The 26,813-nt window shown below is 36.2% G+C and overlaps 1 protein-coding gene across 4 annotated transcripts in view; it reads right to left on the minus strand.

Moving 5' to 3' along the window:
- The window catches only part of SPATA6 (spermatogenesis associated 6), a 97,996-nt gene that overhangs the window by 61,566 nt on the left and 9,617 nt on the right, over window positions 1-26,813 (minus strand). For all 4 annotated transcript variants that reach the window (XM_019710877.3, XM_019710875.3, XM_019710876.2 and 1 more), the window contains exons 3-6: window positions 26,691-26,739; window positions 9,045-9,086; window positions 7,920-8,044; window positions 8-88 (exon numbers count right to left, since the gene is read on the minus strand). In XM_019710877.3, coding sequence (XP_019566436.1) covers window positions 8-88; window positions 7,920-8,044; window positions 9,045-9,086; window positions 26,691-26,739 — 297 coding nt within the window. The remainder of the gene's footprint in view (window positions 1-7; window positions 89-7,919; window positions 8,045-9,044; window positions 9,087-26,690; window positions 26,740-26,813) is intronic.

Raw genomic sequence — 26,813 nt, forward strand, 5'->3', positions numbered from 1 at the left:
CATTAACCTGAGCGCGGCACTTCCTTGAACTTATCAGACATTCAGTAATCACTGAGGTTGTAGAAAATTCCATCTTTGGAGCAATTCCCTGAGGGGAGAAAAAGAGGGTATTATTAGACATTTCAATTTAAAAAAGGATAATTATTAGTGATGAAAATATGACCTAAACTAATAAACACTTGTCAAGGTTCAGCTGCTTCATTTGCCGGTCTGCACATCTTATTAAAGATAAAGACAACATAATAATGCTAAATGTTAGCTAGAGACAGTTTCACTGCTGATGATTCACTTATGACTTGATTATATTACTTTTAGGGAATAATACAGTTTTTTCATTTTCAAGTATTTTCCTGTTAAATTCTTTTAAGATTTTTTTAACTATGATACAATATGAAAGTCATAAATATATGAAAACACTTAATGAATTTCACCTTAAGACATATCTAACTACATAATCAAGAAATACTTTGGGTAGTCTCATGTTTAAAAAACAAAACAAAAAACCACAGCTCCTGGGTATACAGTTGTTGAAAACAGAAGAGAGGTAAGTCTCTATCAATTCCTCCAACATCTTTTCCCCTCAATGTAGCTTACATTCAGATCTATGAATGAATCTGGCTTCTATTTCTTGTAACATTTCAATCATCAGCTTGAACACAGTTTTGAGACAAGTGAAGACAAATGGTGAAATTCAAAGGGACAGACACAAAGCATCTGAGAAAATACTGTAAGCACATGAGTTTGGCGCTGACTAGAACATTAAAGGATATTGTCTGTGCGCAGCCCGGCTTCTCTCTAACATAACTGGAAGTCAGGCATTGACCAAAGGTGCCCACATGTGACCTCTCTAAACCCAGCTTTGACCTACTAAGTTTAAAGTTTCAAACATCACACATTACAGAAAAGCAAATACAATTTGCCCAATAATTAACTGAACAACTGTGTTTCTGCAAACATATCTAGTTATCAATGATGTCCACTATGCCTCTTTGTTAGTTTTCTGTTGCTGATCATGTATTACGTAGCAATTGAAAATATCAGTAAACACCTACTATCTCACATAGCTTCTGTGGGGCAGGAATCTGGCAGAAGCTGAACAGAGTGGTTCTGGCTCAAAATCTCTCATGAGATTGCAGGTAAGATGTCATTTGGGCTACAGTCATCGGAAAGCTGTACTGGGGCTGGAGATTTTGCTTCTTGAAAAGGCTCATTCACACACACTGCTTTGGCTGAAGGCGTCGGTTCTTTTCTAGCTTTTAGCAAGAGGACTTAACTCATCACATAAGCCTCTCCACAGGCTACTGGAGTGTCCTCCTGACATGGCAGCTGGTTCTCCCAAAGAGAGTGATCCAAGAGCAAAGCAAGGAGGAAGCCACAGTGCTTTTTACGACGTGGTCTAACACTGACACTTCTGTCACATTCTATTCATTAGTCACTAAGTACAGCCCTAGGAGTTAGGTCACCTTTTCAGTAGAATAAAAAAAAAATTGTGGACATGTTTTAAAACCACCACAGTTCACCCTATGATCACAAACTACTTATATTTCTCTCATGTGTAAACTAAACTCAGGCACTACCAAAAGAGAGCGAGAGAATGCAGTGCGACAGAGAGAGAGAGAGAGAGAGAGAGAGAGAGAGAGAGAGAGAGAGAGAGAGAGGAGGAAGAGAATTCTCATTCTTTTAAAACTTCAGCTTGAAGTCCAAGATGGTGAAATCCAAATCAAATCCTTGTTCCAATTCCTCAGGTGTAGTTCTTGAAGTAAAGCTCCTAGAGTACACTTTCTCACAATCAGAAGACCTTTGAGCTAAAGAGATAAGTTATCTGCCCCACACATTCCCAATGTACACATGGGCAACAGGCATGCAGGAATCACTAGTGCACAGTAATTCTAAAACACAACCAGTAAAATGATAGAGGTTCCTTTATTAGAAGTTTAGTCTTATTTCTGCTCAGAAGTAACTAACTATCCATGGTTCTTGGCTCTACTCTCTGGGCATTTGTTTCATTCCTTTGTAATGAGAGGTAGACCATGTTTGGAGCTGCACGTGGGTCCTGCAAATAGAATTTTGTGGGCCAAAGCCTTTTCATTTTGTAAGGTCTCTCTCCCTTTCAGACCAAGCTGGTATTTCTGCCAATATAATGCTCTTAAAGTTATTTTTGGTTCTCATGTGACTCTTATTAGAGTTCACACCTTTAGACAAAAGTCGCATTGTTCTCTACGATGGGCTTCTCCTGCGATTGCTAAAGGAGAATGCCCTGACCCATCTTCAAAAAAACCCTACGTTTGGGCCGGCCCAGTGGCTCAGGCAGTTGGAGCTCCATGCTCCCAGCTCCGAGGGCTACCGGTTCGATTCCCACATGGGACAGTGGGCTCTCTCTCTCAACCACAAGGTTGCCAGTTCAACTCCTTGGGTCCTGCAAGGGATGGTGAGCTCCGCCCCCTGCAACTGGGATTGGGCACAGCACCTTAAGCTGAGCTGCCTCCCGGATGGCTCAGTTGGTTGGGGAGCGGGCTCTCAACCACAAGGTTGCCAGTTCAATTCCTCGAGTCCCGCGGGGGATGGTGGGCAGCGCCCCCTGCAACTAAAATTGAACATGGCACCTTGAGCTGAGCTGCCACTGAGCTCCCGGATGGCTCAGTTGGTTGGAATGTGTCCTATCAACCACACAGTTGATGGTACAACTCCCGCAAGGGATGGTGGGCTGTGCCCCCTGCACCTAGAAAACGGCAACTGGACCTGGAGCTGAGCTGCGCCCTCCACGGCCAAGACTGAAAGGACAACAACTTGAAGCTGAACTAAGATTGAAAGGACAACAACTTGACTTGAAAAAAAAGTCCTGGAAGTGCACACTGTTCCCCAATAAAGTCCTGTTCCCCTTACCCAATAAAATCGTTAAAAAAAAAAAATGTTGCCAGAAAATGCCAATCTTTAAAAAACAAACAAACAAACAAACAAAAAAACCCTATGTTTGATTACATTGTTTCTGGGGCAACATCTTGGATCTTTCTGAGATATTAATAAAGGACTTTACAGTCATACCCTTAGTTTCACCATCAGATCACAATTTCTTGAAAGTGCCCAGGAATGCTGTTTGCTCAGAAGTCATTCCTTAATTTTAGCATTATTTGCTATGAGAAAGGCTGAGAATCTTCAGAAACAGTAAGTTCCAGCTCCTTTTGGTTTAACAACAGCCTTTCCTTTTGCTTCTCTCTCTCCTCTTATATTTGGCCACAAGCAGCATGAAGAAACCACTCTTTCTGAAAGTCTCCTTATACAGACCACCATTTCACTGGGTATTTTTCTAGAGCCCACATTACTACAAGGGACTGCAGTTGCTAAGCTTTCTGCCATTACATAACAAGGATTCTTTTTCCCTACTTTCCAATAACATTTGCCTCACTTTCCTGCAAACACTCATCTGACAGTTTCTTCAAGGCTCTTCAATCTTTCTAACTCTCCAGCAAAGTTGTTCAACTTCTGCCCTTCCCATAGAGATGCTTGAATGTCCTCATATACATAGCAGCTGGCTTCCCCCAGAGTGAGTGATACAAAAATCACTGCAAGGAGAAAGCCACAATGCATTTAACGACTTGGTCTCTAAGGTCCAATACTGTCACTTGACCACATTTTATCTGTTAGCATCAATAGAATTATTAGGTTGGTGCAAACGTAATTGCGGTTTAAGAGGTTAAAAATAACAGCAAAAACCACAATTACGTTTTCACCAACCTAATACCTTTGCCTTTTGAAGAGTGGAGTATCAAATAGTTCATGGACATACTTTATAAATACTCGGTGTTCAGTGTTTTAGCCATTATTTTTACTGTGCTTTTAAAACCCAAATGCATCAGTTGGGGTTCTCCAAGGAAACAGAATATCTATATCTGTATCGATCTATCGATCTATCGATCTATCTATCAACCTATCTATCTATCTATCTAGAGCACTTTAAGGCATTAGCTCCCAAAGTTGTGAATGTGGCAAGTCCAAAGTCCATAGGGAAGCCTGGCAGGTTGGAAACTCAGGCAGAAGTTGACAACACAGTCTTGAGTGTAAAATCTGTAAATAAGTGACGCAGTGTTTCTACATTACAGTGTTGAGAAAGAATTCCTTATTCCTTAGGAAACCTCAGTTTTTGCTCTTCAGGCATTTCACTAATTGGATGAGGTCCACTGACATTACCAAGGGTAATCTCTTAGAGTTAACTTATTGCAAATATTAATCACATCAAAAATACCTTCACATTAACACCCAGAATAGTGTTTGACCAAACAGCTGGGAGCCATAACCTAACTGACATGTAAAATTAATCATCGCACCATCTCAAATATCAGTTCCTCTATGAAGTCTACAATAACATGTAACTCATTCATTCAAGTCAATCGAGAGGCATTTAAGTACCTACTCCAGACAAAGTACGGTGCTAAGAGTTAAATTCAAAGATGAGAAAGCCACAGATTCTGTTTTTATGATGTTCACAGTATAAAGGAGCTATTATCACCACCACCACCATCATTACCACTGTCATGACCTCCACAACCATCATCATATCGCTCACTTTTATTGAGAGTTCTCTATGTGCCAGGTACCACTATAACCATTTACAAGGTTTCATTAATCCATCCAGCAATCCTACGGTATCTCCATGGTATAGTGCTTTGCTCAAGTTCACTCCGGTAGTCTGCGATATGCCAGGACTGAATCTCAGATGTGACTTGAATCCTTGCCACAGTCATGGGTTCAGGAGGACAATCTAAGACTCAGACAGATGTCTATGCAGAATCACAAGAATTGTGATTCTGAGGAAGCGTACAGTGTTGCCTGCAAAGACTACTGATTGGAGTGTTTTGTCCAACATATTTAAGTACAGTAATTGATATAACTGGATTTATATCTGCCATTTTGCTGCTCAGTTTATTTCTGTCATGTCTTTTTACTCTTTCTAGGAGTCTCACCTGTGTATGCATAGTTTAGTGGTCATCCAGTGAACCCATGAGGGTTCCACTCTTCGTTGATTATCTGGGTATGGGTTAGGGAATGCATTCAAAGACACAGCCAGGTCTCTCTCTCCCTTGGCTTTCACTTTCTACTGGTCTCTCACTGTCTCCCCTGAATAGTTTCACGGTCAGGCAGGAATGGGTGGACAGCTTATCTTAGCCCTTTTATCGCTCCCTTACTTTCAGGATCTCCCTGGCAACTTTCTGGCAGGTGTACTGCTCACTCTAATTGTAACTGCAGTTGGCTGAGCAGAGCTGTGTGGTTTCCTCATCCACTTCCATCTGAATCCACCACATTTAGCTATATTATTAGTCTCTAGAATTCTGACACCAATTCCAATGTGTGGGTTTCCCAATACTACCAAGCAATTCTCTATGACACCAGCTGGATATCCTACAATTTAACTCAATTCTGACATTATCCCCCTGGTGATAGCATCAGATAACAAGGGTGTAGTCCCACAAGACTGTCCCCACTCCACTTCAGATGCCAATTAAAAACTCAGATTGTCGCCTGTGCTTCTGATTAATTGGCTATAAATCGGAGGTTCCCATGACCCCCTCTTCAAATTCAATTAATTGGCTGGAGTGGCTCATGGAACTTAGGAAAACAGTTTATTTACTGTTTACCATATAAAGGATACAGATGAATGTCTAGGAAGATACTTGTAGGTCAAAGTATGTGGGAAGGGGCACAGATCTCCCATTCCATCTCTGGACACGCCATTCTCCCAGCACCTACCTCCATGTGTTGTTCACCAACCCGGAAGCTCTCTGAACCCAGTCTTTTTGGGTATTTATGGAGGCTTCATTACATAGGCATGATTAATTAAATCATTGGCCATTGGTATCTGAACTGCATCTCCAGTCCCTCCGCTCTCCCTAGAAGTCCAGGGTAGGGTTGAAAGTTCCAACCCTCTTAATTACATGGTTTGTTCTCTTGGAAACCAGCCCCCCATCCTTTCCTCATCTAGGGGCTTCCCAGAGAAAACCTCATTAACAAAAGACACCTTTATTGATCTCATCACTTAGGAAACCCAAAAAGTTTTAGGAGCTCTGTACTGGAAAGGAGATGAAGACCAAATATATATGTATTATAAATCGCAACATCACAGTCTCACTGCCCAAAATTAATTCTGACCTCTGTGGTAACAAAGCTGCTGATTTTTCTTCACCCAGTCCCAGGCTTGGTGAAGACACAATACTCACAGAGGGTATAGTAGTAGTCCCAGGCAAGAGGGCCACATATGCCACCATTTTTACCCAAAGCTTTAGCAGTTATTCAAGCATACTCTTAATTTGTCTTGCATTAATTGTTGTAATTGTCAGTCAGTTTCCATTTTCCTAAAACTGTTTGTGACAACTTTGCCCAGTTTTATACTTATTTTGTGTGGAGATTGGAATTGGCCAACATCTTACCACCACCATTACCAAAGGTCCATATATACCTTCTTTCCCCCAAAAAAAGACCTAACGGGAAAATAAGCCCTAACATGATTTTTCAGGATGACATCCCCCGAGCATACAAGCCCTTTGTGTTTTACAGCAAAACTTAATATAAGACCTGGTCTTATTTTCGGGGAAATATATATATAATATATATATATTCCTTTGAATATATTCCTTTGAAGATATATATTCAAAGGAAGAAAGATAACTGTTAATGGTCCATACTCTTATGTTTGCATTGCCAATTTGGTATAATACAGCATTTTAAATTACTTTTAAAAGACCAGAATTTAAAATCAGATTATTTTTTTCATTGCAGATTTCTAAACAGTTGCTAAAACACTCTTTGAAAACTTTCATAATATAGAAGGTGGCCAATGGACACTGAAAACATCCCAAAGAAGGCATATTTTCATAGATTTGCTAGTCAATTTTTATACTTTCAGCAAGCTAAAGTTGCTATTTCCTCTGACAGAACATATCATAAACCTAGACTTAACAGGGAAAATTATTTAGTTCACTATCCTGGCTCATATATATAGCACCCCACTTTCCTTACTCAGACTACTCTAATTTTTTATAAAGTTAGTAAAAAAAATGTCCAAATTATTACAAGCTGGACAACTTTTTCTTTTTTCTTCTCTGAAACAGCAGGGGATTCACTCACTTTCTCTAAGTGGAAGACATTTTCAGGGATGAAAATATTTTGAAATCATCCAACGAAAGCTGAAGGAAGTTGGAGGAAGGATGGAAGAGTCAGCTGTCACAATGTAACTTTCACTTTTAGGTGTATGAATGTATATTTCCATTACATGAACATAATAATTAATCTACCCAAATTCCTACTAATGAACATTTCAATTACTTCCATTTTTCACTATTATGAACAATGCTACACTATTATGAAGGTTCTTAGTGTATCAGAGAAAATACATCTCCAAGATATACACCTATCCTATAAGGTCACACATAGGCTATGAGAATCTTCGCCTCTACTAGATGATTTTGAATTGTGGTTGTTCCGATTCACATGGCATAGCAGCATAAAAGAGTTTCCGTTTTTCATGCTTTTGATATTGTCAGATTTATTAAATTTTACCATTATTATGGCAATAAAAATTATACGGTTGTTTTACTTTGGATTTCCTTAAGTGGTAATGAGATTGAGCATCTTCCCAAATGTTTACTGGTCATTCTTTTGAGAGAAAAATTTAAAAAGAGAGAGAAGAGGGTAGTGGAGAAGAGAGGGAGAGAGAGAGAGAGGAGAGAAATGTGAAGACTATAAGGCAAAATAACACTTGTTAACTTTAGATGATAGACACATAGGTTTTGTTAAATTATTTTCATTTAATTTCAGTATGTTTAAAATAACATCAAAATGTCAGAAAATCACTATGTTTTAAATCAAATTAAACTGTGAATTAGTTTCTCACTTTGTAGGTATTGATTCAGAAAATAGTAAACACTTACTCGAAGGCCAGAAATCCTCCTCATGGTAACCTGGCGGTTTGAATCATGGTGTCCAGAGATTTGGTTAGGACCCGGGAACATAAAATCTCGTGTGTTTTCATCATATGTAGACAGTGTTTCACCCACTACAAGAAAGATATCCTATGATTCAAATTATAACAAAATATCCTATTTAGAAACAAAATCATCAGGTAACAATATATATAATGCCTGATGCTTTACTGAAATACTTCCTACAGGGTCATTTTTTTTTCTATGAAAGAAAAATTAAAATAGTTATGTTATACCAATTAACACATTTCCTTATTTAGACATGTAGCACATATTACTAATAATCCATCCCCACTTTTATAGAACGGGGACTATTAATCTAAATTTAGTGAGTTCCTTTAAGTTCCTAAAAAGAAAATTATTTGTAAACATATCAAGTTGGTATAACATTTACACATCTGAAACTTAATTACCATCTCCACAAATTTTTCTATCTTCCATTCTTTTCTACCTGCCATTATAAGGTATTAGGTTACATATTGAAAAAAATGTAGATATTTTCTGGAATTTGTAGTTATCTGAATTAGGTATCTATTCAATATCCAAAAATTTTTAAATTACTAGTTTTCAATAAAACATAGCTCTCATTTTTCACATAAGTATTTTATTAAGATAGATTTCTTTTATAATCACAGACATCAATAAAACTATCCTCCATATTTTAACTCTATTTGTAATGTTTACCAAATAGATAAGGTTTTATTCCACTCTATTCCCAATAATAGTCCACATATAAAACCAAAGATAATTCACTACTATTTTATCCACAAAAATTTTAGAAAAATCACAAAAACTTACGAATGCCACATAATATGCCAGAATGATATCAGGTTATTTTTCACTTTCAATTATCATTATTTATTCATTTTTAGAGCAGTGTATTCAAATGTCACTTATGTCAATCTTTCTGTACATATGATTTTGGCCTTCTGACATTTTACATGTAGTGGACCAATCCTAGCAACTCAACATTGTTCTTAATTTGGGAAGAAGGAAAAAAGATGAGATATTTAAAAAGCATTTGATTGAAATGGGTTCACATGTCAATTACCTTATCAATATATAATACAGTACCTGGTGGAACTAGCTGAATCAACTCAAACAATGCTGTATCATCTGAAAGTTTAAAAAAAAATTTCCTTAAATAACAAACAAAACGTTTAAAGAAAAATTTCCTTAAATAAATTAGTAACATTAGTTATTTTATCATGGATGTATCTTAAAGTCAAAGTAATTGCTGGGTAGACTACATATGTATTTTAGTATAATACTGTACATATATTTGGTATGTCTCTTATGGCTTTACTCATCTATAGTAGAGATTAACCCTTCAATCCTTCTGGGGTATTTTCTGATATTTTTAAGACTTTATTTTTTTTAGAATACTTTTAGGTTTACAACACATTGAGACAGAGGTACAGAGATTTCCCATATATCCCCTACCGCTACACATGCGAAGCCTCTCCCATTATCAACACACTCACAGGAATGGTACTTTAAAAAAAAAACAAAAAAAAAAAACAAGGATAAACCTACATTGCCACATCATAATCTCCCAAAGACCATAGTTTGCCTTAGGGTTCACTCTTGGTGACGTATATTCTGCGGCTTTGGACAAATGTATAATGACATATATCCATCATTGTAATATCATACATAGTATTTTCACTGCCTTGAAAATCCTCTGTGCTCTGATAGCTTTTGATAAGCTCAATAAGTAGAGGAACAAAAATTGGAATATCGTGGTATTAGGAAGACTTGGGAGGGGAGGACTGCAGGTAGAGAGACAATGGCCTGATGAACTAGCTAGGCTATAGCGCTGGATCTTGACAAGATAAACCATAAGAGTAAAGAGTAAACTAAATATAGATAGCCAGTGCTATCTACTGAGTGTTTGTATCCCCCAAACTTCATATACTGAAATCCTAACCCCCAATGCAATATTTGGAGTTGGGACCTTTTGGAGGTAATTAGAGCAAAGTTCTCATGAATATAATTAGTGTCCTTCTAAAAGAGACCCTAGAGAGCTTCCTTACCCCTTCCACCATGTGAGAACACAGAGAGAAGACAGCCATCAAAGAATAGAAAGGAGACCCTCACCACACACTGAAACAGCTGAAGCCTTAACCTGGGGCTGTCCAGCCTCCAGAACCGTGAGAAATAAATTTCTATTGTTTTATAAGCCCACCCAGTTTATGGTATGTTGTTATACTGTGTTTCCCCGAAAATAAGACCGGGTCTTATATTAATTTCTGCTCCAAAAGATGCATTAGGGCTTATTTTCAAGGGATCTCTTATTTTTTCATGTACAACAATCTACATTTATTCAAATGTCATCTTCTTCTGGAACATCGTCATAACGTACTAAATGCATCCGTCGGGTTGACGATCTTAACTGGGGCTTACTTTCAGGGTAGGTCTTCTTTTCGAGGTAGGTCTTTTCAGGGAAACATGGTAGCAGCCCAAACATAATAAGACTGCCAACTAGGAACTAAGGCCTACAGTTGAATCGTCCCAAATCCTGTCTGAATTAAGGTGATCCAGAATTGTTACTGCCCCCTAGCAATCTGACAAAACAATCGTAAACTGTCTAAAGGAAAATGTCCTCATCTAAGGTTTCAAATTATTTCTAAAAATTTTACATTTAAAGTCTGGCATTCAGTGAAAGCCGACGAGGTAAATAGGAAAAATTATCTTTGGGATCAAAAACTAAGAGAAACAACAGAAAATAAAAACAGATAAGAGATTCAGAAAAAAAAAAAGTTATCAGACTGAGACTTAAAATATACTTAATATGCTCAATAAAATAAAATGCAAGATGTTAGCAGAAAACCAGAAATAATTATAAACAACCAAATGGAAAATTTTTAACTTTACAAAAAAATAACCAAAAATTAAACACCGTAGACAGATTTATCAGAAGATTGCAAATGACCCAAGAGGGTTTACAGAATTGGAAGACAAAGGTAAATATTTGAGAGAAGCACAGAAAGCCAAAGGATGGAGACCATAGAAACAAGAGAAAACGGATAGAGTAAGAGGGTCTAATAACGTGTGATTGGATTTGCAAAAGGACAGATGAGAAAGGGACAAATGCAATGTGTAAAAAGTTAATGTCTGAAAATTTATCTAAAGAAAGATATTAGGATACAAACACCAAAGCAGAATACATTTTAACACACACACACACACACACACACAGGAATATTATTCAACCACAAAAAAGAAGCGAGGAAATCCTACTATTTGCAATTACATGGATGGAACTTGAAGGCATTACACTACATTAAATAAGTCAGACAGAGAAAGACAAATGCTGTATGATCTCAGTTATATGTGGAATCTAAAAAACAACACCCCAAACTCAGAAAAAAAGTCATATTTGTGGTTACCCGAGGTGGAGGAATTGAAGGGAGGTAGTCAAAAGGTATACCTTCCAGTTATAAGATCAATAAGTATTAGGGATGTGATCTACAACATAATGGCTATAATTAACACTGCTGTATAATACAGAGAAACAGTTGTAAGAGAGTAAATCCTAAGAGTTCTCATCACACGGAGGCATTTACGAGTATTTTTCTTTTCTTTTTATTGTATCTATATGAGACGCTGGATGTTAACTAAACCTGTTGTGGTAATCATTTCACAATCTACGTCAGTCAAAACCATCGTGCTGCACCTTAAACTTATACAAATACATGTCAATTAGTTCTCAATAAAACTGGAAAAAAAATAATAAAGCTTTTAAAAGAGAGGCTAATAGAAGCAACAGGCTCTTACCAAGAAGTTAATCGCTTCCTTTTAGTCTCATGCCATCTCATTTCGACAACTGTTCATCCGCTTCCTCACCACCATCTCTTAACCTCCAAGTCCCCACCACTTTTTAACTGAAGATAAAACAGGCCTACCTCCCCCTCAAACCTAAGACTTGCCGTAATTTTGAGCAATGGCAGCTTCCATGTGAATGCCTCATCCAACAGCTCTCTGACCTCCTCAAATCTAGTACACTCATGCAAGGGTTTTGGTTATTTATTTACATGTCTGATTCTTCTTTTACTAAAATGGAAACTCCTTTGAACATAGAGTATTGCATTCATTTCTGAATACTCTGTGTTCTCTCATAGCGGCTGAGTCTGCACAGGCAATCAGAAAGTTTAAAAAAAAAAACAAATTTTAGTCCTTATCATAGGCCAGAGGAAAAGGAGCTTCTGCTTAAGAAAACTTTCCTATCGCCCTTGCATCACACATACTCCATGACTACATCATGCTGTTTCCCATCCCATTACAAATAAATGCAAGAAAAGAAAAGGACTGATGTTAAAGATGGTACTGGGGAAAAAAATAGACTTTTAAGAAACTTGATCTTCTGCACAGACAATAATTATAATACCTGATCACAGAGTAAGGCCCTGTCTTTCAGAAAATATCTGAACATAAACTAAAATTTAATCAGAAATCAAACAAATTAAACAAACTTAGGATAAACTCAGTGTCACATTTTCTATACAAATTAACACTGTGTTTTTCCTGAGGTCACTTATTCTGGAACCTCAGCTCTTTGAAAAACATGATTACACACTAAAAAATACATTAAAAAAAGAGCATGGGTAGTCAAAACAATATTATTTACTAACATTCAGAGAATATCTTTTGTGTGTCAGGACTGAGCTCCTATAAGCTTCACACAAATTCCCAAAACAACCCTAACAAGATATTGTCTTGGTGTAGAATTAACCCCTGGCCATCAGCAGAATGTAAAAGCATTTATGAGACTCTACAAGAGTAAGCCGATTTACTGAAGGTAACTGGCAGAAGTTTTGCCAGTGCAGTTTGAGAGGGAGAGCTGTGGAGACAGAGGGGTAAGAAAATGATACCGGCAGACGTTTGCCAGGGCAGAGCCCAATAGGGACAGCTGCACCGATGAGAAGGAGTGCTCGGGTTCTATATTTTTCTAAGCAGGAAGTAGATTGCTTGTCAGCTTGCAGGGGGGTTGCCATTACAATGGTCTTCTCCTGGGAACTGTCCTGTTTCCATCTATGATGGGTGTTTGTTAGTGTGCAAGGGGTTGCCATTGCAACTGGGAACTGTTCTGTTCTCACCTATGATGGATGTAAGGTGCTTGTCAGCTTGCAGGTGTAGTGCTGGCCAGGGGAGTTAGAGCCAAGCGGTTGGTGTTTAACCTCCCTCCTGTTAACTCTTTGCCTTTTCCATCTTGCCAGCTCACAAGCCCACTCCTGTTAACTGTTTACTTGTCTCCATTTTACAGATGAAAAACAGAGACTAAACGTTAAGGTTACCAAAGATAATAAGTTCCTGTGCTGAGATTCGCGCTCAGCTACAACTAATTGTCTTCCAAACGTGCACTGTTTTCATTAACAACTCCACTGCAACTAGGAAGCAGTGACTTACAAAATAAATGTGAGGTGACGAAGTTGTATTTTGAACGAGGAGTAGAATAAAGAGATAGGACGATAGCTAGCTAGCTGGGGGCAAGGATGAAGATAGGGAATATTTCTTTGTAAGATGAGAATGGGCAACATGTTTACATAGGGTGAGGGTTAGCAACGAGAGAAATTGAAGACACAGGAGGAAAAGAAGGAAATCGAATGACCAAGAAATGAGAAATGGCATGAGGAGATGGGTAAAGGGGTAAGTAGACAGAATAACTTTGAGCAGAACAGAGAAACCTCATCCTCTCAGACCAGGAGAAAGAAGGTAAGAATGGGTAATGACATAGGTGACTTTTAAGACAAGACTGCAGTAAACTGAGACATATCACTACTATGGCCTGAATTTTGGTCAGTGAAGTAGGACGTAGAGGCATCTATTCATCTTAAGAATGTTGGAGTTTAAACAAGAGACACAGATGAGAAATGACGATGCTTAGAATACCTATAGCTAATGAGAAGTTAGACAGAAAGTTCTCCAAGAAGTAAAGAGACTGACAGGCGGCACTGAGAAGCAACTTGTGTTGGCACCAATCTGAAGTTCATGAGAGTCTATCAGTAACATCGAACTAATGCTTTCAAAACAGATGTTTGCGAAATAGACCAAATCTATGATTTACTATTTGAAAATTAATAAAATACTACAAGATATTGAGGAACTACATAAACTTAATTTAGGAAAACACAAAAGTGAGATGGTATAACTTAGGAAAGAAATGGAAATAGAGGAAGTCATATCAAAAATGAATATTAAACTAAAACAAAAGCAAATAAACACAACAGATAATACCTTAAAAGAATAAAGGGGGATTTAAAAAAATAAACAAAAAAAGATTTTAAACTATGAGAGAAAATGACAAATACTAAACAGGCAAAAAAGATCTAACATACTAAAATAGTAGAGCCCAATGGCAAAGGAAGAAAATATTAAATAGTACAGTTCTGGAAATGTGGCAGAAATGAAAAAAGATTAGAAACTACAAATGAAAGAGAACACACTGTACCTAAGAATACCATTAAAAAAACAACAACTTTGGGACATAGTCTAGTAAAATTACTAGGCTTCAAAAATATTTCAGGCATCTAAGCAAACAAAAACAGAAAACAAACAAACAAACAAAAAAACCACAAATGATTTATAAGTGAAAAACATTAAACTTTCAGAAAACGATTTAAATGCCTTAGGGAGAATTGGGGTTAAGTGAAAACTACAATAAACTATAAAACTAGGCAAAGGAGAGAAAATTATTAATTCAAGCGAAAACAAAATTCTTGCAGGAAAAGTAACATATATATATATGTATGTGTGTGTGTGTGTGTGTGTGTGTGTGTGTGTGTGGTCAGCTATATATATATATATATATGTACATGGTTCAGCTATAAAAACTTTTAACATGGTCATAAAAATATAAATCAAAATTTCAATATAACTGTAGTAAGAGGAGAAAAACACAGAAAACGGGCATGTGTATGTTCTGAGGGCAAGCAGAGAATGTAGGAAAAGTATTTAAATCCTCATTTTCCATAAGGGAAAGTAGAGATAATATCTAAAATTGAAAATCAAAATGTTTCGAATGTAATATAAATATGTTAGCGCTATGAAGGTGAGAACAAAGAAAAAAAAAGTTTTTTAATGAAAAATAGTCCCTAGGGGAGTAGGAAATGATGAAGGAGAGGGATGTTATAGGAATGATGTTTTCTGTAATAAGCTTTGTAGACTATATATATAACACTGATATAAAGAAAAATAACATAATTCTATCACCAGTTAAAAATAGTACTTCAATATAATTAAAAAACAAGTTTAAAAAGGTTGACATTAGCATTTCCATATATGTATGTATTTACAGATAAGTATATAAATGCACGTATGTGTATATGCATATATCTAGTCTGAAGCAAGATATACAGACTAGTAAAATTAATGCAAAAATCATTACATGAAGAAAAGTGAAAGGCTGAAAATAAAGTCAAGGAAGGAAACAGGGATCTAAGTAAAACGAAAATGCCCCACCCTAGTCAGAATCATTCTGCCTAGGGTGGGGCCTAACACAAGCAGAATACAGTCAATAAAACATTCATCGAAATATTACATGAGGACTTAGTATTGCCAGCTATTATTGCTGTGAATTATTTAGACTGAAAAAAGAAAAATGCAGCTGTTAACAAAATATATTTCCAAATATTAATTTTTAATTTCAACAAGTTTGCTAAAGGTAGCAATGGTCTTAGAAGTATCAATGGTCTCAGGAGTATAAAGTTTAAAAACAAAGGGTTTAAATAGAAAACAAATTTAAGATTTCTGTCAAAATACTCTACACCTTCTAAATCTACCACTGACAAAGTGAGTACCTGCCACACAAAGTGAAGTAATGAAATAAACTACATAGACCACATTGTTACTGAAACTCCTCAGCTGTAAAGAAAAGGCCTGAAAAGTAATTGCTTGGGTTTGTTTAGTTCATATTTTATCGTAAGAATACAGATTAATTTCTTCGGAGAAAAACTATTTCCTAGTTTCTATAAACAACTTTTCATTCCTTTATATTTAAAAAACTATATTTTGGCAAAAATACTTCAGGAATAAAGACCTTACATTGTAAAAGGAAAAGCTTAATAGAGAACTAATGCTGTTGGAAATCAAATACTAAGTTAATGTAAATTACAGCTACTGGAACATGTAGTGTAATGAACCTCATTTTATAGTTGCCCTTCATCTTATAACTAAATAATTACAATTTTCCTCCTTCCTCTGTGAAAATTTTTGTTTTCACATGTACTTTTAATGTGAGTTACAAGTAAATGCACTGCAACACTCCAGAAATCCTTGTGACATATAGCAAATCAAAACCTACAATAAATACCTTGAGAGAGCGCCAGAATGCTGTTAATCCTCTGTACCAGCCAGAACAATTGCTATCATCCTCTAAGTGCCCATTTACCTGCCCTAACTACAAAGGTGAATGGTTGGAAGGCATTTGCCATTGTGGATTTAAAATATGCATCCTGAGTCAGTCCTACAAGCTCTTCTGAGGATCCAGGCAAAGATATTCTCATGCACAGACTTTGAGGATTTATTCTCAGCCTTCAAATCTTTACCTGAAAACATTTTAAATACCCCAAACACAAGGTAAGCACTAATTCCCAGAAGCTGAAAAGCAGGTGCTCTAATGAAGCTGCTATTTTTCCCTAGAGGCAAGAGAAAGCAATAGGGACACATAATAATCTACTGCAATATAAATAAAGATCATATCTTCTTTTTATCCCAGTGTTGAAGGGTATGAAGCCATAGCAGCTATTACGTTGTACATTTTCAAATACAAAATATATTTCCTAATCGAAGTATTATAACACTGCGAATAGGTATCTCTCAATAGGATAGTTCCAACACTCATAAAAATAATAAGATAGTTATTACAATATTTTATATTTTATTTAACTCCCTGGATATCAAATATTTTCAGTTTTTCTAGTATATATTGCCATATGCACTAGAGATAAAGCGAATAAAACAGGAAAAGTCTTTGCTCTTATAAAACTGTCATTCTAATTCCACTCCTGGGTATCTATCCAAAGAAATCCAAAACAGTAATTCAAAAAAATATATGCACCCTATGTTTATTGCAGCACTATTCACAATAGCCAAGATATGGAAACAACTGAAATGCCCATCGATAGACAACTGGATAAAGAAACTGTGGTATTTTTATACATTGGAGAATTACTTGGCCATAAAGAATGAAACATTACCATTTGCAATGACACGGATGGACCCAGAGAATGTTATGCTAAGTGAAATAAGTCAGACTGAGAAAGACAAATGCCATATGATCTCACTTATATGTGAAATCTAAAGAACAGAATAAATGAACAAATAAAACAGAAATAGACTCAGAGATATAGGGGAAAAAACACACACCTGAGGGTTGCTAGATGGGAGGGGGCTGGTGATAGGGGAGAAGGTAAAGGGATTAGAAAGTACAAATTAGTAGCCACAATATAGCCACGGGGATATGAACTACAGTTTGAGGAATATAATCAATAATGTTGTAAAGATTTTGTAGGGGGTCAGATGGGCACCTGTCTTATTAGGGAGACCACTTCATGGACTGTGTAGATGTCTGATCACTGTGCTATATCCCTGACGCTGAAGCTGAATAATACTGAGTGTCAACATTAAATAACCATGTATGTATATATATATATATATATATATATATATATATATATATATATATTCACAGGATATAGAGTACAGCACAGGGAAGAGTCAATGGAATTGTAACAGCTACATACGATGTCAGAGGGGTAGTAGACTGGGGAGGAGGGGTTATCACTTTGTGAGGGGTGTAAATATCTAAGTATTACATTGTTTTGTACACCCGAAACTAATAAAATAAAATAAAAAAAGAAATGCAAAAAAAAAGAAAAGAAAAAACACCTGTCATTCTAATGAGAGAGAAAACAAAAAATAAATAACATATCAGCTCTAGGAAGAAAAACAGGAGGAACATTTATCACTATTTGCCCTGAGCAGTACCTTCTTACACCTGTTGTCTTGGTAGAAATATTGAAAGCGTACTCTTTTACTCTGAAAATATCCTGGTGTAGAAGATATAACAACTCTAAAGATAATGGAATACAGATTGAAATATTGACCAAAAGGTGATGCTATTTAAGATAACACTGGTGAGAAAAGCCTTCTCATTATGACAAATTTGAATCGTGACTGGAAAGGAGGGAGCAAGCATATGTTTATCTGTATGAACAGGTTTTCAGGCAGAATACTCTGTGTGTGCATGTGTGAGAAAGAGAGAGAGGGGAGAGGGAGAGAGAGAGAGAGAGAGAGAGAGAGAGAGAGAGAGAGAGAGAGAGATAAAGAGAGAAAGAGATTTTGAGTTTGCCTGTGTATGTGTATGTGGGTGGAAAAGAATCTGTGACCCTTCAGTGAGAAAGAATGAAAATCCAGTTTGTCAACGTAATTAGTAAAAATTTTCATTCTCTGTCTTGCCTAAAAATGGTTCGCAGGGAGTTCCCTTACAGGTATAAAATGGAACCAGTAAATTCTCCAATAATAACAATAGTAACAGCACATCACCAATTATAATAAACAAGGGACATTAAATGTTTACTGTGTGTCAAGGACTGTTCTAAGCACTTAAGCTGAGGTTACTCAAGGATCTGACCATTTCTCAGACTGTCCGGCTAAGGGGGTCCTAGAACCTCCTTGAGCATGTGGACCGTGCTTGGTTTGCTTTTAGATAACATATTCTTAATTAATGAATTTTAGATTTTAGACAGACAGACACGCATGCATTGGTTTTGTATGTTACGCAATGGAAAATTATATATGTGACTCACAATTCCTAGCAGTAGAATAGGTAGGTGGAAATTCTGGAAAGGTCCACATTGATCCAGTGTTTCCTTCCTTGGAACACTTTCTGTTTGCTTCTGTTGACATAAAGCCTGCTTTACTTCTTTGGGTTCAATTTTATATTCTATTTAAAAGGGCTAAAGGCGCAGGACTCTGGAGGCTCACTGCAGGGACACCTATGAGGCAGCTCCACAGCAGCCAATCCCCCTCCGTCCCCCTTCTATTCGAGACCCACGTGGTTCTTACAAAGCTGATGCACCACCCGAAACAAAGGTAGAACGCATGCCAGCTAAGCCAACAGCATACTGCACCCCCCCATCCTATTGTGATTAGAATAAACCTCAAGACCTGATGAAAATTATGGAACACAGGCCTCTTATTCTTAAGAACATGGGAGGAAGATGTGAGGCCTGAAACTGCTGTAACTTTGCTACCATGAATTTCATACCATAAATGAGGTCCAGATGTAGCAATTATAAATGTATAAGCAATAAAAACAGAACCTCAAAATAAATATGTCAGTCTGGGTCCAATTAAGAATGAGAAACCACACAGGGAAAGTGTAATGTAAAGAACTATTAACTACCATGGGGGTTAACGTAATGAGGGATCACCTCGGAAGCTGGACAGAGAACTTAAAGGACAGAGGAACAGCTGACAGAAGAAGCGCCACTAGCCCTAGGCCTCAGACAGAGCACCCGAGGAAGAGCTCTCCCCTGGCTACCCTCCCCAGTGCTAAGACCCAGAACTTGTTAGCAAGAGGACAGCCTCGATGCACTGAAAGAGAAAAGTTCCTCGACTGCCATGCCAGTAGAACTGACTGGAAATTCAGAATTCATCCCTCTAGGGAGGTGAATCACCAGAGGCACTTCACTACAAAACCACCCAAACGGGGATTTTTAAGGGAAGCTGCTATTGGCCGCCATGTCCTATAATATCTGGGCACCGGAGAGGCTGCAAGGCTACAGAAGTCTGCTCCTGGAAAAAACCTGGTACAACGCAGGAGCTTGCCAAGCAAGCACACTACATCTGGAAGCAAAACTCTTTCCCTCTACAATGTTACTCCAGGGCCCTCCGCTACACAAAGCTTCAGTGCCAGCTGGACAGAAAAAAAAATATTTAAAGGGCCCAGACCAATTTCCATAGATCAGGCAAGAACATTGAATTGGAACTGAGGGGCAATAAATCAACAACCAGCACATTATATGAAGCAAAAAACTGATATAAAGGAAAGAATAGAAAATTCAATAATTATAGTTGAATGTTCAAATGCTCTTCTCTCAGTAATTGATAAAACAAACAGACCTCCTCTAGCCCTCGAGCAATACAGTCAGCAATAATACAGAAGACCTGAACATTATCGATCAACTTGACCTAAGTGATAGAAATAGATTGATACAGAATAAATTCAACCAACAATAGCAAAATACTCATTCTTTTTAAGTGTACTTGGAATATTCTCATGGATAGATCTTCGGATAGACCATAAACAAGTCTCAGTAAATATAAAAGGATTGAAATCCTACAAATTATGTTCTCTCACCACAGCAGAATTAAATTAGAAATCAACATTAGAAAGAAATATGAGAAATCCCAAAGTACTGTGAAATAAAAGAATATATTTCAAAAGAACCCAAAGATCAAAGAAGTAACCATGCACAAAGAATTAGACAATATTTTTAATGAAAACAAAATATAACATCAAAATGTAAGAAATACAGCAAAAACTGTATGGAAGAGAAATTTATAGCTTTAAATATTTATATTAGAAAAGCAGAAATATCTAAAATCAATCATCTAAGCTTCCATCTCAAGTTGCTAGAAAAGAAAGAACACATCACACACCAAGTAAGTAGAAGAAAGGAATAATAAAGATCAAAGTGAAAAAAGCCAATGAAATAGAAAAGAGGAAAATAATAGGAAAAAAATCATTGAAGTAAAAAATTGGTTATTCAAAAATATCAACAAATTTGATAAACTTTCAGGCCAACCATCCAAGAAAAAAAGAGAAAACACAAATTACCAAAGTCAGGAATGAAAGAAGGGACATCACTACTAAATCTACAAAAATCAAAAGGATCATAAGGGGAAAGTAAGAATAACTTTAAGCAAATAAAGTAGACATCTCAGATGAAATGGACACATTTCTTGAAAGAGACAAATACCAGAGTTAACTCAAGAAGAAGAAAAAAATTTATATATATATATATATATATATATATATCAAGAGTTAGATATAGTAAGTTTAAAACCTTCATCCACACATTCCCCCCATCCCGCCAAAGAAAAACCACAGGTCCAGATGGCTTCACTGATGAATTCTAACAAATATTTAAAGATGAAATAATATCAACCCTATACAAATTCTTCCAGGAAATAGAGAAAGAAGGAACATTTCTCAATTCATTCTGTGAGGCCAGTATTACTCTGATAACAGAGCAAGACAAAAAAACTACTAACTACAAATCAATGTTCCTCATAGACACAAAAATCATTAACAAAATGTTAGCAAAATGAATCCAGGAAAATATAAGAAGGATTATATACCATGCCCAACTAGGATTTATGCCAGGAGTGAAAGGTTGGTTGAATACTGAATACTGAATACTGGAAAAACCATAATGTAATAAATCATATTAATAAAGAAGAAAAATGCATGATCATCTTAATACAGAAAAAGCGTATGACAAAGTCTAATACCCATGCATGATAAAAACTCTCACCCAGTGAGGAACAGATCGTTTCATCTTCTATTAATAGAAGATCTCCTGATAAAGAGCATTTACAATAAAAACTACAGCTAACGTCATATTTAATATAAAGAATGTTTTCTCCCTAAAATCAGAAACAAGTCAAGAATGTTTGCTTTCACCACTTCTTTTCAACATTGGAGGTTCGAGCCAGGGCAATAAGGTAAGAAAAAAATTAAAGGCATGCAGATTAGAAAGGAAAAAGCAAAACTGCCTTTATTCTCAGACTATATAACTTTGTATATAAAAATTAATCTATAAAATATCAACAATAACAAAAATCCCTACTTGAACTAAAAACAAATTTAGCAGGTTTAAAGTTCAAGATAAATATGTAAAATCAATTTTATTTCTATAGAATAGCAAATAAGAATTCAAAAATGAAATTTAAAAAACAATTCTATTAATGATAGTATCAAATAATAAAACACAAATAAATGTAACAAAATAAATGTATAACCTGTATACTGAAAACTCCAAAACACTGCTCGGAGAAATTAACTATCAGCCAAAAAAACAAACAAACAAACAAACAAAAAAGGGACAAACACACCATATTCATAGATCAGAGATTTGACAATTTATGAAGAGTTTATGAAGGCTGTTCTCCAAAAACTTATCTCTAGATTTAACATTATTTCTACCAACACTATTCCTTTTCAATACTCTTCATATCAAACTTCCAGCCAGCTTTTATGTAGAAATTGACAAGCTGACTCTAAAATTTATATAGAATGCAAAGAACCTACAAACAGCCAAAAACAAAGCTGAAGAAGTTAACCCAATTTCAAAACTTACTATAAAGCTACAGTAATCAAGACAGTGGTATTGACATAAGGATAGCCACACAGATGAATGAACAGACTTGAGAGTCCTGAAGTAACCCTCATATTTATCATCCATTGGTTTTAAATAAAGGTGCAAAGGCAATTCAATAGAGGAAAGGATACTTTCTTTAGTAAATGATGCTGGGGAAACTGTATAACCAAAGAGACAGAGGGAGAGACAGGGAGAGGAGGAGATAAGGAGGAGAGAGGGGGTAGGGGGAAGGGGGTGGGGAGAGAGAGGGAGAGAGAGAAGAAGACAGGAGAGTGAGAAGGGAGAACTGGACCGTTACCACTCACCATACACAAAAATTAACTCAAAATTGATCATAGGTGTAAATGTAAGGAATAAAACTATAACATTTCTAGAAGAAAAGTAGGAGAAAATTTTTGTGACCTTGGGTTAAACAAAGATTTCATAGATATGACACCAAAAACATGATCCATAAAAGAAAAAAGATACGCTGGCCTTCATAACTTTTGTTCTTCAGCAGACACCATTAAGAGAATGAAAAGACGAGCCACAGACTGAGAAAAATATTTACAAATCATACGAGTGATCTGATAAAGGACTTACATCTGGAATATTCTTTTTAAAAAAGAATAAAACCTTACAACTCAATAAGACAAACCACCCAATTAAAAAATGGACACAAGATTTGAATAAGCATTTTATAAGAAAAGATATATAAATACTTAATGAACACTTGCAAAGATGCTCAACATCATTAGTCATTATTGAAGTATGAGATAGCACTAAACACCCACCAAAATGGCTATATTCTAAAAGACTTGGGGATGATGTGGAAAAATCTGAACTGTCATTTATTGCTGGTGGGAGTGAAAATGGTACAGTAACTTTGGAAAACAGGTCGAGAGTTTCTCAAAAAGTGAAACATATACTTAGCATACAACCCAGCATATAGCCACATCATAGAAAATTGTTTATAATAGCCAAAAACTAGAAACATTTCTAATGTCCATCCAAATGTCCATAAAATAGAAACAGTGTTAAATCTAAAGATAAAATTTGGGCAAACTGCCTTCAAAAATCTCTGATCTATGAACATGGTATGTCATTGCAGTTTTTAAAAATTTCTTTAAATTCTTTAATTTCTCTCAGAAATGTTTTGGAGTTTTTGGAAGGGAAAAAAAGTTCCATAAAATGGATTAATATTATTCATCAATAAAAAGGAATGAACTACTAATGCATAGAACAACATGGATAAACTTTAAATACATTATTCTACGTGAAAGAGGCCAAACACAAAAAAACACATATTATATTAATCCAGTTATATGAAATTTCTAGAAAAGACAAATATATAGAGACCGAAAAAAAATAAGTGGTTGCTGGGGACTGAAGTGGGCAAAGGGAATGACTGCAAATACGCATCAGGAAATCTGGAGTGATGGAAATATTCTAAACCGGATTGCGATGATTGTTCAAAACTGTTTAAACTTTCTAGAAATAATTCAATTACAATTACCATGGATGAATTTTGTGAGATGTAAACTATACCTCACTAAAGCAGTTAAAATAAGGAAAGGAGAGAATTATGCTTTCCTGTAAGGACTGTATTTCAGGGTAACCCACTTTCTCACAAGGAAAATTTCTTTTATAAAAGAATTCCAGCTAACAAATACAGAAAGAATGACAATATTAGGGGGGGAATCACATTTTGTAACCCCCAAGGGAAAGATGGATGTCAACGGATGCCAAAGCTATTAAACAAAAGGCTGATGAGGAGCTTCATAAAAGAGGAATCAGGCTGACACTACCTAGAGCCAAACAATCAGTCTTAACATTACTAAGTTTAATGAAACTTAAGACAATCAGACATTCTGTGACACTTGCTTTGATGCAATAATAAGTACACAGCACCAACTATGAACGATTCTTTCCAAAAAATAAAATAAGCCCGAATCTAATCAAACCTCTGGATCTATTTTCAATTTGTATACAAGTGATTAAAAAGCTAACCAGCACTTAAAGGAAAGCAATTCGTCAAATGTACCCTGTAGGACATTCTAAAGGACCTGGTTTTTCTAATTCACAGCATTTAAAACTAAAAAGTGAGGGACACTATCACAGAAAAAAGCTTAAGCGCTAAACAGCCATACAGGATGTATGACCCACACCTTGACTTGATCCTGATTTCAGCAAACCAACTACAAAAACACATTTTGGTGACAACTGGGGAAATCTACATGACGACTACATATTTGATGTTATTAAGGAATTAAGGACTTATTATTAATTGTGTTAGGCATGATACCAGCACACACACACACACACACACACACACACACACCATGTTTCCCCAAAAATAAGACCTAGCTGGACAATCAGCTCTAATGTGTCTTTTGGAGCAAAAATTAACATAAGACCCGATCTTATTTTACTATAAGACCGGGCCTTATATAATACAATATAAGATCGGATCTTATATAACACCAGGTCTTATATTAATTTTTACTCCAAAAGACGCATTAAAGCTGATTGCTAGGTCTTATTTTCAGGGAAATATGGTGTGTGTGTGTGTGTGTGTGTGTGTGTGTGTGTGTGTAACTATCACTCTGGCATGACCTCTAATTGACAAAGACCATATATGACCATATATGTGTATATACACTCTGGCATGACTAGTATTTGCAGTGAAATGATGAATGTACAGAATTTACTTTTAAATATTCCAACAATTTTTTTTAAGTGGCAGAGTGAACAAGTAATGAGATTGGCAATATGTCAAATATTGTTGAAGCTGGGTAATAGACATATGGGACTTCAATATTCCTGCCTCTCCATTGTCAGTGTTTTTAAATTTTCATATTAATAAGGTTAAGGGACAATGCAATATTTCAAAACTGAGGGGGGAAGAAAAGTAAAGAAAAAGTAGCTCAAATCTCCCAAGAGAAGTCAGGGATAAAGACTGATGTGGAAGTCATCAGAAGATAGGTAGTACATGAAGTCAAGTCTTTGGACAGCATATAAGGAAAGAGTAGAAACTAAGTAAAAAGACATCAGAGAAGTGAAGCCAGTAGAATACCAATATTCAAAGACAGGGCAGAGAAAGATGAATTTCAGAAAGATACCAAAAAGCGAAATGTCAGCAAGGGGAGAAGAGACCTAAGAGAAAAAAACTGAATCAGACAAATCAAGGCAAGATCGTTTCTAAATAATGATAACCACTAAGTACTCTTTTTATAGCCCCAAAATTTCAAATCAAATAGAAAAAAAAAATTCTTGTGTTTTTTAACAGAAGAATTTCAGAATAATAAAATAATTATCTTCATACTTTCTAAGATACACAATTTCCCAGATACTAAGACGGTCAGGAAATATTAAAAGTCATATACCCACTGGCACCAAATTGCCACCTAGCTAGTCTGCAACAGTGAAAGACAGAATACCAAGTGACAGAATAGCTATAAAAACAATGAGACATTGACACAGGCTATAAAGAGTTCTCTGGAGAAGAGTTGCGAGACCATAAATTCCCTGAATATAAGACAATGAGCCAGCCCTATTCCTCCCTATGTGCCCAGACTCTACCACGGTGCCAGGTTTCATGTTCCTTCACCGCTCGTGTCCCAATGGGGTGAGGAGGGAATAAGGAGTGGAGGAGACAGGTGACATCAATGGTGCCCAACACCGTTGACCTTCTGATCCAGTTACCTATTAGACCAATCCGGTGATCTTTTTCTAACTACAAGGATAAAAAACAAAGCTTTTAATGTCATGCCCAGAGCTCGAATAATTTATTCCCAAGTGTTTACCTGTGCACTGTTGCTCTCAAACATAGTTGTACCTTTTTATAGTTGATTCCTAGTACTTTGAAGAACTTACTGTTATCCACAGCCTTGCAAATGTCTTTCAAATAATTTATTAACATTAAATGTAATACAAAATGCAAAAGCACATATATTTTAAGCTACCATTATGTCAATCTTCTATTATTTACACTCATAATTTGCAATGCAGTGAAGGTAAAGACATAGTTTTGCCTGCAGGGCAGTCCCACCTACTATGAATCTCTATCCTTACATCATAAACACCCTATTATCTAATCAATAAAAAGTTCGAATACGTTTTTTTGTTTTCCACAGACTAACACAGAAAAGTAAAAAATCCCCAGCCTCTCTGTAGCACATGTATTTTTTTATTATTATTTCCAGATATATTCTGAAATTCTAAAAAGTACCAAAAATGTTCAAGACTTGAAAAATTCTTATTAGACCCTTTTAAACTTTTATCTAACCCAGGATTAAAGAGCACAATTATAAAATGTCTTAGAATCAGAAACTAAAAGTTAAAAACTTACATTCAAGCTGGGCAACCACATCTCCAGGGTCTACTGCTTCAGGGAACACCTATAGCGAGTGGGAGAAGGGAGAACAGGAAGTGAAAAGAACTTAAAAATGAAACAGTCCCTGTGTTTTCCCTC

This window comes from Rhinolophus sinicus, chromosome 14, assembly GCF_057876585.1.
Source record: "Rhinolophus sinicus isolate RSI-liver-muscle chromosome 14, RSI-T2T, whole genome shotgun sequence".
In the NCBI taxonomy this organism is placed as follows: Eukaryota; Metazoa; Chordata; class Mammalia; order Chiroptera; family Rhinolophidae; genus Rhinolophus; species Rhinolophus sinicus.